The sequence below is a fragment of the Dermacentor andersoni genome, chromosome 1, assembly GCF_023375885.2.
Source record: "Dermacentor andersoni chromosome 1, qqDerAnde1_hic_scaffold, whole genome shotgun sequence".
Taxonomy (NCBI): domain Eukaryota; kingdom Metazoa; phylum Arthropoda; class Arachnida; order Ixodida; family Ixodidae; genus Dermacentor; species Dermacentor andersoni.
Window position 1 is genome coordinate 181287459 of NC_092814.1, and position 16584 is coordinate 181304042.

The following is a 16584-nucleotide window of genomic DNA, read 5'->3' on the forward strand; positions in this document are numbered from 1 at the left end:
ACCCCCATGCGACAAGCGCAACAGATCCTGACGATAGCATTGAGGCACGATCAGCTGATCGAACTCCACTCCCCTGCGGTCTAGATACTTCCGGTACAGGACCCCACCTCTTTCCACAAAGCGAGCATTTTTCTTGGCGATACCTTCCTTGACAATGCAGCGTATGTTTTCTAGGCTGCCATCCTTCTTTTGCTCGGCTATCAAAGCCGACCGGCTGACTTTTAGCAACCTGTTAAGTCCGTCTGACGTAGGCGCGATGAGCAAATCTGGAGACAGCTCTTCTAACTTTCCCGTGTCGGGATTTTCCTCTCCAGTATCTGGTGCCTTTAACGCTACAGGCGCAATTTTATTCAGTTCGGGCGTGCTCTGAATACCAGCTTGCTGCGCCTCTGACCCTTTTTCATCGTTCAACAACGTCGGCCCCGCAACTACCGCCTTTGCAGCGAGCTCCCGAACCTTCGATCTGGTTAAGGCCTGAACGCTAGCCTCACCAAACAAAAGCCCCTTCTCGCGCAGGAGGTGATCGGACCTGTTCGAAAATAGGTACGGGTACTGGGGGGGGCAGCATAGATGACACTGCGGCCTCCGTCTCAAGTGCTCCGAAAGGTCCTTCAATAAGCACTTTTGCTACGGGCAGACACACGCTATGAGCTTCCACGGCTTGCTTGATCCATGCGCACTCGCCCGTGAACATATCGGGTTCTACGTAAGAGGGGTGAACTACATCCATCGTAGCTGCGGAATCGCGAAGCACTCGGCACTCTTTCCCGTTCACGAGGAGGTCTCGCATGTAAGGCTCGAGAAGCTTCATGTTCTCGTCAGTGCTGCATAATGACAAAAACACGACTTTTGTTTTTGTTTCCGGACACTGCGCCGAAAAGTGACCCGGCTTCTGGCACGTATAACACACGCGCGCTTGCCTCATCTCGAACCGCTTTCTGCGTTCGGCTTCGGCTGCCGCCGTTTCCTTACGTTCGGTCGGACTATTTTCACTCGCATCCGCACTACGTGTGTCCCCCCTTGCTCTCATGGGCGTGAACTTCGGCCTCTCAAACTTGGAGCCAAATTCACCCTTTTGACCGTCCTTAGCCCCGCGAGCCCGACTCGTCACAAACTCTTCGGCTAGCTCAGCGGCTCTAGCCACCGTACTAACGTCTGGCCTATCCAAGACCCAGTACCGCACGTTCTCAGGTAACCGACTATAAAACTGTTCCAGCCCGAAACACTGCAGAACTTTCTCGTGGTCACCAAACGCTTTCTCTTCTTTGAGCCACTCCTGCATGTTTGACATAAGCCTGTAGGCAAACTCTGTATATGACTCACTTCTGCCTTTCTCATTTTCCCGAAACTTCCGACGGAACGCCTCCGCTGACAGCCTGTACTTTTTTAGCAGACTCGATTTCACTTTGTCGAAATCCTCTGCCTCCTCTCTCTTCAAGCGAGCGACTACGTCGGCCGCCTCGCCGGGTAACAAAGTGAGCAAGCGCTGTGGCCACGTTTCCCGAGAGAACCCCTGCTTCTCGCACGTTCGCTCACAGTTAACCAGGAACAAACCAATGTCCTCTCCAAGCTTAAACGGCCGCATCAGGTCAGTCATTTTGAACAATACTCGTTCTCCTGCACCGTGTGCCTGACTTCCATTACGAGCGCGTTCCATCTCTACCTCGAGACGCTTCATTTCCAAAGCGTGTTGACGGTCGCGCTCTTCTTTTTCTTTCTCTTTTTGTTCTTTAAGTTCGCGCTCATCTTTCTCTTTCTGTTCTTTTCGTTCACGCTCATCTTTCTCTTTCTGTTCTTTAAGTTCACGCTCCTGTCTTTTTGCCGTCTCCCTCTCCTCAATGGTCTCAAGGCATTCCGACAGCTCGTCATCCTCAGCTTCTAACTCAAGAATAGCCCTTAGCAGTTCTGGTTTTCTGAGTTTGTCTGAGACATCCAGACCCAACTCTCTCGCAAGCTCCAGCAATTTCGGTTTGCGCAACGACTTCAAATCCATGGCTGCTCTGAATGCTGCTTTCTCTACTGCCTACTATTGTCTTGCCGCAAACTAACCCGGTAGCAACGACAACCACAATTACCAGCTCTGTTTCTAACACTAACAAAAGCCTGGCAAAACTCAGAAGAAGAAAGTCCCGCACTCACCAAACCTTGCAGCCAAGACTTCAGCGCAGTCGTTCCGCTGCAGGCAACCAGTCATCACACAGGGCTCGTTGCACTGCTCCCGGATGGTCGTTGTGCTGCTCAGCATACAGTCAACCGCATCTCTTCGCTGCTGGCCTCCGTTGTCGCGATCTCACCGCTGGCAACCAGATGTTGTAATCGCACCGCTGGCACGAGTTGTTGGGGTCTCGGTGCTGACGCCCGTTATTGCCAATGGGTCGCAAGCCCCAAGGGTAGCGTTGGCCTGGCGGCCTGGGGCACTGGAAGCATCCGAAGGTCCCGGCAAAGCAAGAGAAGACTGGTAACAGAACAACTTGTTTATTCTAACATAGCAAAAGAGCGGGCGGTCAGGTCGACCGAAGTGGAGAGACGGGAGAGCACGTAACTCAACAGTACAAATCGGAGCCTCTCCCCTGGCGTCCGGGGGCAGCTGCTTTTATACTCTCGGCGTCGCGGTCCAAAAGGGAAGGTCACGGGATGAAGGTCACGGGATGAAGGTCACGGGACGGCGGAGCATGAGCCCACGACGGCGCGCACGGTCGAGCCGAGAGACCTGCTGAACCGAGTGTAGTGACGCATCGCCAACCCTCACTTGGGGAGCTCCGCTCCCCGGCTGCCGCGCTTTGACAAGCGTGGGCACACACACACACACGCACACACGAAGACACGTGGCACTGAAACACGCCTGGACACGCTTGGCGGGGAGGCGTTGCGGCGGCGTCGAACGGGCCAAAATGTCCGCCGCTTTGAACGAAGCCCCGGCGTCCGTTGCATCCGCGCCGGCATTACCGCGCGTTGTAGGCGAAACGTAACACAGAAGACGCCACTTCCTGCACGCACTGCGGTGACCGCCCGAACAACTGTCATATCCAGTGGATAGGTCACCCTCCTATACACTATTTATCCCACCTCCCTATCGCTACACCCCATTCTGAAGGTCTGGCTAATAATGGGCATATGCCAAATATCTACATCAAAAGAACCATTGAATATAATGCGATATTCCATTAAAGTATCCGTGTGCTTTAGAGATACATATAAGCCGATATTATAGGCATTTTGTACAACGAACCCTGCCCGCACACTATAGGAAACGTTGGATTCTCGCCATCATCGTGTGCAATAGACCAACGTGCGTGCGCAGGACGCGCGTTGGAACAGTTCGTTGGCCGCACGTGCTGAGTTTGCTGTGGTGTTCTAACATACACATAGGGTGTTCGCCACATAACATGGACCTGCAAACAAGCATGTTTCACCGCAACTGGTTAAATCGAATATCTTGACATGTTCCCGGCGCCTGCACCACGATCGAATGCGTTGTAGACGAGCACTATGAGAACGCGGCAAAGTGGAGAGGCTTCACTGACTGCAGCAGCGGCAACGTTATTGTATGTTATGTTATTCTTAATTAAATTAGACCACACTTCACAAAAAAAAGAAAGAAAGAAAAGGAAGCAAGCGAGTGCGGTATATGCTGTGACGTATACTGGTATATTGATTCCGCGCGGTCGTCTAGCGCGGCCGAAGTGTGGCATCGCAAGCGCGCCTAGACCATTAGGCCGTACGATAAGGTCAACTTAGCTCAAGAAAAGTCCTTGGCTCAAGAAATCTGACTGCTGTCGCCTATACACGGCTTTAGGGGAGTGACGCGCAGTTTATTATGATGGGTAGGTACTTATGAGTGCGCAAAACACAACTAGCCATCTGTGCGCTGCACCGATCTTTTTTACGTATACTGAGTGAATAGTAAATTAAAGCTGGTGCACTAAACTGTTACAATTAGTGTGAAATACGGACAAATGGCCGGCATGGCTATGCAGCGGCCGAGTTAACAGAGGAAGTAAGCGCACTGAATGCCGTACTGATAGTTGCACACTTATATATGTACTAACTTACCGCGGAACTGTCCACATAAGACGCACTGCTGGTGCAGCGCGGCGCGCAACTGCGAGTCGGTATGTCGTATTTCAGTGAAGGAACGGTGGAAAAACAGTACAAAACATACAAGCACGTGGTGCGGCAGGCGAGCGTTTACTGGAGCGTGCCTTGTCTAACCTTCTCAATGGCGGCCGAAAACCAGCCTCAGCCTGAATACAGTACAGGATTATCGGCTTTATGGGAGTGCTTTATATGTATACAGTGCTCAGCGATTGAAACACGATACTCGGAGTGCATGGCTAACGGTGCTTGTTTTGCGCCAACCGTAGGCGCTGGGAACACCAAGATGACGCATCGTGGCATACGAGGAAAGCGAGAGCCTTTGTGACGTACTGTGACTGCATTTGGTCCCACAGCGATGCTCACCGGTAGCGCAAGCAAGCGGCGGAAGCAACGCACTCCAAGCACACGTTTCAGTCGCTGAGCACAGCACATGCTTTATGTAGGAATTAAGTTTTACTGTGCAGAAAAGGTGTGCGCCCACTGACAACACTTCGTCGGTTTCATATTGGGCTAATATTCGCATATAGGGCTAATATATAGGCCCATTTACTGAGGCTCGCATCCGGTGCACATATACTCACATATTCACATATATGTCCACCGAGATACCGACTGACCCAGCAGCAGCCACGCCAAACCGGGAGGGAAGTAGACAAAAAATAATTTCGTTCTGGGGTTTAACGTCCCGAGACTACACAGTGTGCTCTTACGAGGGACCCCTTAGTGGAGGGCTCCGGATTAATCTTGACCCCCTGGGTTTCTCTAACATGCGTCCAGTGTACCCGGTACACGAGCGTACTTGGATTCCACCTCCATCGGAATACGCCTGGAATCGAAGCCGCGGTTGGAAAAAATGATATAAAAATAAAAACCTGTACTAACAAAAAAAAAAAATGTCGCCGTTCTGCCCGAAAGGCGAAACATTGATTGCGATAGCAAATTATTAGACAGCTACACGAAGTAAGGATAATCGTTTTATCGGCCTTATAAACATTCGTTTACTAACTAAATTAACAAGTATGCTGTCACGCGCGCGTCGGCAAACATGAACGCATCTCACTCGATGGCCACGGACGCACGTTGTTATAACGCTGAGGAAAGGCGGCCGCAGCAGCGAGTGAATTGCCCTTCGTGCTGCCTCTCGCTTCAGCGTAAACTAAGCTCGAAGAACACAGCCCACACGAAGCCACCATCCTTCGGTGCGCCTAGACTCCGTACCCACCTCAGATGGGTTTTAAAGGGACACTAAAGGCAATTACTAAGTCGACGTGGACGGTTAAACTACCATTTCAGAAACCTCGCAGCGCTTGGCCAAGAAAAAGCTTAGTTTACGGGGAAATTATGTCTGAAGGGTCCGCATACCTTTAGCGCAATTCAAATCACTGGCCCTGAGCGGGGAGTGGTGACGTTCCATACGACATCGGCACCCTTTAGTGCCGTCAGTCAGTAAACGGCGACCGACAGACGGTGCTACGGTTTTCTGGGCAAAACGCAAACGCGCGGCCATGGAGAAACCGCGGGTCAAGACAGAGCGTTGGATTCGCCGCTGCAGCTGCTCTTAGTCAAGTGTCGGCATCACGTGGACGTCACATTCTCTGCTACTTGCAGTTCGTGTGTTTCACGAAGCAGCGAAATGAGTGCAGCACTGCGCGATAACGAAATTACTGAAACGCGAAAGCGCGGGCGGCGTAGAGTGGGGAAAACGAAACTTTTCGACCGCCCGCGTCGTTGTCAATGGTAACGTCAATGAGTGCTTTTTTTCTAAATATGATGTAGAACTGGACAAGTAGCGTTTTCTTTCGTCCTATAACGCAATACAATGATATCTGTGTTACGAGTGATTTAGTGCTAGTGACAGAATTATAATGAGGAGTGCCTTCGTCGTCGAGCTAGTACTTCAATGTCCCGGGGAAGTGCATAATAGTGTCTTGCATTTACCTCAGTTTCTCGATTAGTAAAGCTCTGTTCGCGTTAATATTGACGCCTTAGACGTTCTCGAGCACTAATCACTTTAGCTTATTATTTGCCCTTCGCAGCCGCGCTCAGCCGTGCCATATACACAGCTGCCGCCGGAGTAGAACGCCCACCCCCTACCCCCCTGCTGCGCTGCACGCGATGGAATACAGAGCGCTTCCTCCTTGGCGCGCGCGAAATCGAGCCACCACCCCTCTAGGCTCACACTCGCACGCTTCCACTCGCACCCACGACATACGGCGCGCGGTCGCGATATTAACGCACTTGGACATTATGCGGAGCATCAAGGCGATGGCGACGACAGAAATCAGGTTTGAGTCTCCAATATAATTGCTATCGCAATAAAACAGATTAGTACCATAGATAACTATGAACACAAACAGAAAAAAAGAAAGAAAAATAAGGAAAGGTAGAAAATGAGACTCGGAACTCGGCAGCGGAAGCTTGATAAGGCCATCTCGCATTGTCCCGAAAGGCATTTGCCCATGATCTCCGAAAATTGCTGGCATAGAAAGTCATCGGAAAACGGCAGAGGCAACGGCTCGGCTAGTCCACTTCATAATTAAAGTCCATTGCAACATAGGCGCGCCTATAATATAGGGAAATATTCGTAGAAAATTTTAATGAAAACCGGGCCGTTGAGCGACGACGATGCGACAAAATAGGCGGGCTTGAAAAAGCGACCCACTTGAAACTCAAATCACGCAAGCTTTTCGATATATAAACGTCGAAAACATACACATCATTGGTGACTTCTTAACAGAGGTTAAATGCGAACTAACTAGGATCATCGTTAACAATTATTACCTTAGACTGCTGAGGACCTAACTTTATGGTGGCCAAGACAATTGTCAGAATGGGAGAAAGGTCGCGGTGTAATAAAGCAGATATCAAAATACCAGTTAAGCTATGTAGCTATATTCTGCCTTCTCTAAAGTTTCAGTTGCGTCTGGGAAAGAGTGATGTGGAAATTGAACCTAGTAATCGGAGCACGGAACCCGCGCAGGCAGAGTCTTTGCGTGGTTTGGAAGTACGTCGTGAAAAATCAAATCAGCATTAGTTCAATTGGAAGAAATTGCATACTCATACAGTTATTGCACGTTACGCTCAACTCACGTGAGACCATAAAAAAATTACGTCGAGTTATATGAAGAGAAAATAATACACACTCCACGCCCTGTCAGACGATGAAGAGGATCTGTGCACGCCGTTACACGCATCCTCTGTTTCTTCTCTTTTTTCCGCCGTGGAGAGGGCCTGTATTTTTTACCCGCACTTGTAAGCACCTCACTCAGTGCATATGGGCGAGAGACGTGTTTTCCTTTCGGGAGACTATGTAAAGCACGTTTTCCCGACTGCTCCCGGAGAAAGAAGGGATGCGATCACTGCGGCGCATGTGCACGCGGCACACCTCCTGTTCAGTGCCCACCCGCCGTGCACGACCTTCAGTGGGTTCGCGCTCCACAAGAGGAAGACACAACGAGAGGCAGCACCCCCGCATCCCTCTTTTCTGCTCTAAAGATGGCGAGTGTGGGCCGCCGATCGTTGCGCGTGACGTCACGAACGTCAATTGTACGTCATACGTGACGAACCCGGCGCTGCCGTGGAAACGAAGCTGGAGCCCAAAACGGGGGAGCTGCAAACACAGAGGAGGAGAGGAGCCCGAAGCTCGGCGGCCAGCCCCGCAACGGCGCAGGCTATGCAGGCGCCGGGCTCGGAGGCTAAGCTGGGGCTGACGCTGGCCGCTGCCGCCGACGCCCCCACTCTGCGTGTGTGCCGCGCCGTCTGCTGCAGCTCGCGCAGTGTCGCGAGAGCCGCTGGTGCGTGCATGGTCGGCCTCTCAGAACCGAGGCAGCAGCGCCGGCTCCGATGGCCGGCGCCGCGGACCGCCTGTCCGCTGTTGCTGCTGCTGACGGCTCTCGCGTTGACCTCGCCTGTCGAGAACCTGCCGCAGCGGAGCAACGGAGAAGAGGAGCGCTTGGAGGAGTACCATGACTTCGTGTTCAAGCACCACGACAACAACGAGTTGGCCGACGAGCTGCGTCGCGTGTCGCGGGCCTGCCCGGACATCACCAACCTCTACGAGTTGGGTCACCGCAGCGTGCTGCGACAGCCCCTGTGGGTGCTCGAGATGACCGACAGGCCAGGCGCCCACGAACTGTGTAAGTCCACGGGCGCTCACTCCTGGGGGCACATCTCGCGCTGGTCCTCTGGAGGTCCCGCGAACTAGGTGCATGGGGTGGCGGCGTAATGAAATTCGACAGTGGAACAGCAGTTCGCCGAGATTCATGCTACTATATCGCGGATAATACTTGACCTGCAGTGGCTTATCTTAAATTATTTCGCATAGCCTCACCATAACGAATGTCCTCTCAGTATAGTATAAATGCATATTGAAACTTGGCATGGCAAGGAAGAATGGAAACATTCAGGTCGGCGCGCCAATATTGTGTTCGTATTTAGCGTGTCAGGCAAGCAAACTATCAGCACGTCGAATGAAACTTGGTACCTTGAAGCTGTCAACGAAGACGAAGGTCCTTTGAATATTTGTTTGATTGACTCAGCTTTGTTTTCAGTCACAATATTGTGTACTACGAATATAAAGCAGAGTCAACTCCAAGTTTTTACCGTTATCTATATATCATTCCTGATTTTTCGAGTATCAAAAACATGCGCGAACCTTAAGTCTATGCTGCACCGAACAGCATATGTTACAATGCGAATGTGGTATAGCTTATGAAGATACGAAACCACTTTTTCTTTTTTTTAAATTCTGCATTTTACGCTTAATGTGTGGTTATATCGCAATAAAAATGAGCGAATTAATGACAGTAACCGTAGAACGATATCTATTGGCGGGAGCAAATATACAAGTGCGGTCATCGACTTTTTTTTTTTTCTCTCACCAGCTGGCGCAGAACAGTCGTGGGGACATAAAATCTGCCAGGATCAGCCAAATTTCCATTCTTTCTCCGTCTATGACGCTTATACCACTTTCGTCGGTGGTGATGAGACATGATGGCGCCATTAACTGCACTAGTGAATATACGTATAAATTTAAGCGATTTGCTATGGGACGAACGCAGAGAGTGCGCACGAAAGTAGGCTACGCGTGGCCGTTTTTTCGTCAGAGACGCACCGTATACTTGATCGCACGTGTAGCTTATCGACTCTTCTCTCTATTTTTGGCGCCATCGAATCCTCATCGCGAATGCCGTAGACCCACCGCGGTGACTCGGTGGCTATGGCGACCAACTGCTGAGCATCAGGTCTCTCGGGTTCCATTCCGAATAGCGGCGACTGCGCTGTACAGTAGGAGCGGAGGGCGACAACGCTCCAGCACTGAGGTGTGCGTCACACACACACCACGGGTGGTTATAAAGATTGAATCACTTTGGGACATGAAATTATCATCAGTTAATTGCACCATGCTTCACCTTCCAAGTAGTGTATTATAACAGATATACAGTACTACCGTTAATGCGAGTACTAATTTACCATAGTGCAGCGTCAATTCAGTAAAGCCATACAACCCACTGTTGGGTGGGAATTAGCGACCACTATTAAAGCCCATTAACCACTATCGGCGTGCAGCACCATCTGGGATTCTACAGAGGGGTCATGCAAAGTGTGCTGCTACATGGGCATCGCTCTTTCTTCTTTATTTTTTGCCAGCCTGCGGTATAGGGTATACAATGCGCCGTTTTGTTCATTATATATATATATATATATTGCGACCCCTACTGCATTTTTGTATACCCTTTTCCTGGAGAAATCAAGCAATTTGCACTTCGTGGTGGCAGTTTCTCGCCCTGTTTTCCCTCTTTTTCCCTATTTGCTATTTCTATAATTAAGCTGATAAGTAATAATAATAGTAGTTATAATAATCATAAGTGGCAAATAGGGTTATGACCAGCAAGCCATTGGTCAGTAAAGACAGTTTTTTCTTCAATCTCTCCTTAAAGAAAGTTGCTTGGGAACCTTTCTTTAAGGAAGGCGTATTGTTCCTTTCGTCTTTCTTGACTGTCTTTTTCTTAGCTTACTCTCCTGTCCATAAGTGGCGCGGACACCTTTTCATCTGTCTTTTAACGCAGTTTGACGGAGTGAAATTGCTCTGGGCGACAGCAAGGTGACCTTAGTATGCCATATAGGGTGGCATCTGGAAAACCACTGTACACAGCGTTCGAATTCCAAGCTTCCCTAAGCGACTCTGCCAACGAATAACCGACAACGCTTTTCTAGCCTCCGCTGCGACTGGCAACCCAGCATCTGAGTGCCGCGCGTCGTATTTTCTAGATGGCCGCGAATAGTTCGCGCGCGTAACAATAGCCTCGCGAACTCGCGACGACCCGTCTACGAGACCTGCCGCGCGACGCGCCCGAGCATCGATCGACGTCCCGGTCGCTCTTCTCAGTTCGGCACACACTGGGCGCGCTCGCAGAAGCGTGGGCGCGGGAGCTCACGCGTGGCGTATGCACGCAGGGTCAAGCACATCTGTGCGGAACGCGGCAGGCTCGTCTTGTGCGGCTGCTTGTGAATACTGCACGAGAAGAAACAGCGCAGAGTACGGAGTATGTACTCCGTCGCGTGCGAAGCTTGAATGCTTGGCACTGCGAAAGAAAGAAAAAATCGATTCAGAGCGCATGTTGCATACCGCGCACGTGTATCCGGAAAAAAAGAAAAGAAAGAAGAAGACGGGGCACATACTTCGTGCAGCGTTGTTGGCGGACACGCGGTCTTCTTTCACGTTCCAAGACGAACACAGCGGGCGAAATTCTGCGCGCCGCATACGAAATTCGCACCGTCTTGAAAAAAAAAAAAAGAGAGACTACTTACCTACGGTATTCTTTCGTAACCATATGGCGGCGTTCAAATAGACGTCACCCTCTAGTATATACGCATCTTAATGCTTTGTTACGTTTTCACGACAAACGACGTTGATCGCTGCGCCCACGTATCTCTTCTGCTAATTACCGAATTTAAAATGTAAAATAACTATCACATTTTCCTTCTGTCTTTTTCTTCTTTTCATAAACACAAAAGTGTTATTTCATTGCGCGTAGCGCGACAGGGGGCGAGAATGAGAGAAAAATGTTATATGAAATTATAGAAGGAGGAGTGTGCATAAAGAACAGTTAAAGAAAAAAAAGAAGCTGACTTGAGGAACACTGCCGAATTCACGAGAGTGCGAATGTGGTTCAGCATCGGCAAGAAGTACTACAAGTTGTACTCACACTTTGCTGCCGAGCCATCTACAACGGCACTCTTTTTCGCACTCTCCCCCGCTTTGCGAACAGTCATTTTTACCGTGCACGAAGTAGCGCATTTTACGACGTTTTGCGGAGAAAACGCCGTTTCTGCTGATAATCACCGTCTTTTGCTCAGTCTTCGAGAATCGTAAAAACCTGTAGACGAGTTGGTAAGAATTCATTGTGGCAGCGAAACAATTGATACAAATAAAATAAAAAGAAGAAGAAGAAAAGAAGACCCGCCAGCATTCTGTTTACAGTTGAGTTGGCAAGACAACTGCCACGGTAAGGTGGCGCTGCCAAGTCCAATTCTCAGGCCAAATGAAACGTTTCTTCAACTATAAAGTTTGGCGCCGACAAACACGTACGCGCTGCGTTTGTATCATTATGTTAGGAGACAAAGTACGGCCCGGACAGTACTTTCTATAGGCTGCACTCTTTATTTCTGTTTATTTCATAGCTAATGTATTTACGTCGGTGTATCGCTCCTTTCTTTTGCGTGCCCAATCTCATCGCCTTTCACCCCATTCATCGCTGATCCCGCATATATCGCCCGCTCCTCAGCTGACCCAACCCCGCCGTTTCGTGTTCCTACTTTAACGGACTAGACCAAACTGACCATGATCTACTCGTAAAAAGTACTATAATAGGTGCCGCTTAGGTCGCTCAGCTAGCATGCGGCAAAAGCAGCGTTTTATTGTTATCATTATTATTACAGCGAAGCTGTATATGGCTAGCCAATTCGTCAGTCCGTCCGTCCGTCTGTCGCCTATACGCCGAAAACTCCTCCGGCGCAACCCCATGCGCATGCGCGAAAAAAAAAGAAAGAGAGAGAGGCGCGCGATTGGCTGCGCCAATAGTGACGTCGATGCTCTCCGTCGCAGCGAGCGCGGGCGCAGCAGTTTATCTCTTTATTATATGAGTTTATCTTCAGTTCCGAAATGGGTGGGCACGCGTCATACGTACTCCTGAGGAGCAGGCAGCTTTCGATCAGCAACGCCGCGAGCAGAACCGGGAACGAGCTCGTCTACGCCGTGCCGTTGCTGAAGCCCAGGCACAAGAACAGGCTCGTGCAGCTGAGCGGAAGCAGCAACTGCGTATCGAGGATCCAGCGGCCTACCAAGCCGTGGTTTAATGAACCGTCGGTATTAACCCAGCGACAAACAGCGAGGCCGAAAGTTTCAGGTTCGCTCGTTAACCATATGTACGGAGTGCTTGCATGGGCGGTGATATTTATTATTTTCTTTTTTGCTGGTTCATGATTCCTTGAGCGAGCGAAGACTGCGGATTTTCTCCGCAAAATGCAACTGTGTCTGAATCGCTTAACAGTGGCTGTGCTTGGGGAACCGTTTCGATTACGACATAACTGGAGTCCACTTTCTCGTACTCCAGCGATTGCTTCTTCCATTTTTTTTTTATTTCCGGCATTAAAATGAATAAGACCTTAATTGATTCACACGTACTTCTCGTACGTATTGGGAAGCTTCCTTACCAAAGGCCTTCGGCATTTGACGGTAACCACTACTGTTTTTCGTTTCTCGATTGCAATCGGGTACACAAAGCAAGTGCGAGTTCTCCTCTCCCGCGGGCCTTTTCTTGGACGCCCGTACGCATTTAAAAGAGGCAAATGGAAATAAGGAGAGGAAGCCAGTTTGCAGACCGTTTTCCAACGCTGCAGCTGGTCGCGCAAGCGGCAGCGGCGGCTGCTCCTGGGACACATGGGATAAGCGGTCCTCAATTGGCCAGCCTGCGCGAAGATGGCACGCGCTTACCTCGCACTCTCTTTCTGCGGGCGCACGTGTGGGCTCCGCGCGTCAGCGGCGCGGCGCCGTAAATCGCCTCGCCGAAGCTGCTGCTTCTTATTCTGCTGCTCCCGAGTTCGCGCTTACTTATTTTATACTGTGGCCGCCTACGCACAGGCGCGAAAGCCGCGTGCGGATTAGGCTGCGCGTCGACGCTCCGTGTCGTCTGTGGGTTCGCTTACGCCGGTCATTTAGCGCGCCCGGATCAACTGCTATAATTGCACCTAGTCGAAGCCTATACGCTCCGATTAGGGAACAAAGAGCCGCTCTCCGATGCGGGATCAACGCGCTCTGTACCCCGTACGTACGTGCACCAGATAAGTCTCCGCGCGCGTCGGGCAACGACCGTGACGTTTGCCTTGGCTCGATGCTCGATACGCGTGTCGTGATCGGTGCGATTGCTTTTAGACGTGCGTGTAGTAATCGTGTTTTGCATGCTAAATCGGAAGAACGAGCACATTGGCGTCTTGAAATATATATATATATATATATATATGCGTGTGTGCATCTATGTGTGTAAAGATACACATTTCCCATCTACTTGTAGCACTTTTATCAGGTCCCCCTCCCCCCATTTTTTCTTTCCTTTTCTCGTGGATACCTTCTCCAAAAGCGAGGTAATCGAGCAAACGTTACGGACCATGCAAGTGGTCTAATTGTTGCCGAAACTGCGCTTAGTCGTGACTGAAGTACCTTCCAACGGCTCAACATACCGCTCATTTTTGAACGTTGCAAGAGTATTTCGCGGTGAAAAAAAGCTCAAATTTGAGACGAAAGGTACGAGCGCAATAGCTATGCCAGAACGCTGTCTTACGTGTGGTCCAGGAATCAGGGCACGTTTTTTGTCAATACAGGCCGACTCAGTTTGTCTCTTGCTATCAACTTTCGCTTCTATTTTTTTTTTCTTTATTGCCGAGTTTTGCTGGTGGAGCGCACGCGTAATCGTAACAATACGAACGCGATGTGGGAAAGTGAGACCCGTTATAGCACGGTCCGGTGGTGTAACGTTCGCGCCTGACTCGCACAATCGCGGCACGACTTACACGTGGTAACGCGCCTACTGTTGAAGAGAAGGTGAATTTTACCGTCGTGACATAACGCGATAGCGCTCCCGGTCAGTTTGGTTAGCAAGTGAACGCCGCACTCTGAGTGACGCTCTTTCCTTAACCGGCAAGATGGCTTTGTTCGCCGCAAATATGCAGCACAGTGAAGCCTGCGCGAGGGTGCGGGCGCGTGGGGAGGTCGTTATGAGAAGGGCGGAGAGAGTTACGTCGACTTTGCCGTCACCGATGCACGGACGCAATCATCGCGAACAGATGGTAGCAGAGTCTGGCCGAAAGCAAACTTTCCGGCGATGGGAGGGCGGCAGCTGTTACGAGCAACTAATTATCGTCCATCAAAAACAAGCACTGACAAGAGCTTGCGGCGGGAGGGTAGAATATGTAGCGGTTGAATGAGCGCCTGCTTAGTGGCCGCGGTTACTTTCTGCGGTCTGCGCGCGTAAGCTCTTTCGTGGTTTTCACATTAGTCTCCTCCAGCGTTCCAACGATTCCGCTGTTTTTAGCACCGAGTGAGTTATACATACACGACCGTCTCAAATTGCGCTAAGTGTCTTAGGCTCGTGCGGGCCTAGAATAGCTGTGTATCTGTGGACAATACGGCGAAAGATATCAGGACCGAGCATGCGCGACAGAGGCGTTGTTTTCTTTTCACACGCATTGAGCCGCAGCCCGGCTCTGGACACTTTCTGAACAGACTTCATCTCTGTTAAACGTATCCTTGCGAACGTGCTCATTACGACAGATTATAATGCAAATTATAGGCTGTCTTCCCATACCTAGGGTGGCAACGACCACTTCTTGAGCTTTTGTGGAAACACACCATTATGTCTTTCAAAAAAGAAAAAAAAATCACGCAGAAACTCATTTGTCAGATGTCTAAGTATGCGTAAGCATTGTGCCACTTGCTCACCTCCACGCAGCCCGGTGTCATTATGAATATTATGAAATTTGATCCGACCAGTACAAACGACAGCGCTGCGGCGACACGAACGGCTGCGGACGGCGGCGTAAGGTGAATTGATGACGCAAGCAAACTACTGCAGGTGGCGGCGCCAGGTGCGCTGATGACGTTCCGATCATTATAGGCCGCTGTCTATCTCACACCTTATCGATCCGCGTCATACCATTATCGACCGTGATCAACCGTACCCCGGCGGCGGCTGCGTATGGCGCGGCCGCGCGGGCCCCATACCTTGAAGGCGATCCGCGATGGGGCCATAGTGCGCCGAGAGCTGATAGCTCCGTGCGCGCTGTGTTTTCGCCGCTTAGTTCGCGTTGAAACGAGACGCGTGGGCCTTATCTTGAAAGCGATCTGCGACGGGGACAGAGTGCACCAAGTGCTGATAGCTTCGTGTGCGTTGTGTTCTTGCCGCTTAGCTCGCGATGAAGCGAGACGCAGCACGAAAGTCAATTCGCTAGCTGCTGCGGGGCCCTAGCTATCTTGAAAACGATCTCCTTACGTGACAGACAGACAGACAGACAGACAGACAGACAGACGGACGGACGGACGGACGGACGGACGGACGGACTTGTTTCCTCGTTGGATAGACATGGGAATGCTCACGCAATTAAATATTGGACTCGTATAACTAGCGTTGTCAGTCTACATTATTGAATACTGCCGCTAGAATCACCATGTAGTGTTGAACGCTGACAATTTACTCCGAGAGTTAGAATAGTCTCTATTTTGCGCGTCGGCTAGAGCGGAACACATCTTGAGGTCTCCGAGCTGATTCAGCTTTTTTATTTGAGAACCTACTACCGTCCCACGCCTGCTTCCTCAAAGTCTTCCTATAGCGTTCTTCTTCTGAACGTCCGTTATCTTATTTCACCCAGGGTTTCTGGTTCCAGATGTCCAAATGTATTCCGCTGGCAGTACCTATGTCGCGCGCTTGGTTTTTTCAGCAATGCTGAACATAGGGATGCGAGTTTCAACTGGACATGAAGTGCGCGACGTATTAGCAGCATCACAGAAATACGCTTTTGGGTACTCGCCGTGGTTGCTTAAAGGCCGGCTTTGACACATATACGCTGCTAAGCACGAGGTCACATAGGTATTCACATCGTGTTTACAGGAGGTATTCAGAGACCTGGATTGGGAAGAATTGGGGATAAGAGTCAATCGAGAATACCTTAGTAACTTCCGATTCGCTGATGATATTGCCTTGCTTAGTAACTCAGGGGACCAATTGCAATAAATGCTCACTGACCTGGAGAGGCAAAGCAGAAGGGTGGGTCTAAAAATTAATCTGCAGAAAACTAAATTATTGTTTAACAGTCTCGGAAGAAAACAGCAGTTTACGATAGGTAGCGAGGTACTGGCAGTGGTAAGGGAATACATCTACTTAGGGCAGGTAGTGACCGCGGATCCGTATCATGAGATTGAAATAATCAGAAGAA

General features: G+C 50.2%; 2 protein-coding genes across 4 annotated transcripts in view; one reads left to right on the forward strand and one right to left on the reverse strand.

Moving 5' to 3' along the window:
* Positions 1 to 16584, reverse strand: part of LOC126547262 (uncharacterized) — a 92345-nt gene that overhangs the window by 42584 nt on the left and 33177 nt on the right. The gene's annotated exons all lie outside the window — the stretch shown is intronic.
* Positions 7757 to 16584, forward strand: part of LOC126547251 (carboxypeptidase D-like) — a 79624-nt gene continuing 70796 nt past the window's right edge. For both annotated transcript variants that reach the window (XM_050195205.3, XM_055062832.2), the window contains exon 1: positions 7757 to 8234. In XM_050195205.3, the coding sequence (XP_050051162.2) occupies positions 7772 to 8234 (463 nt within the window). In that variant the 5' untranslated portion in view covers positions 7757 to 7771. The remainder of the gene's footprint in view (positions 8235 to 16584) is intronic.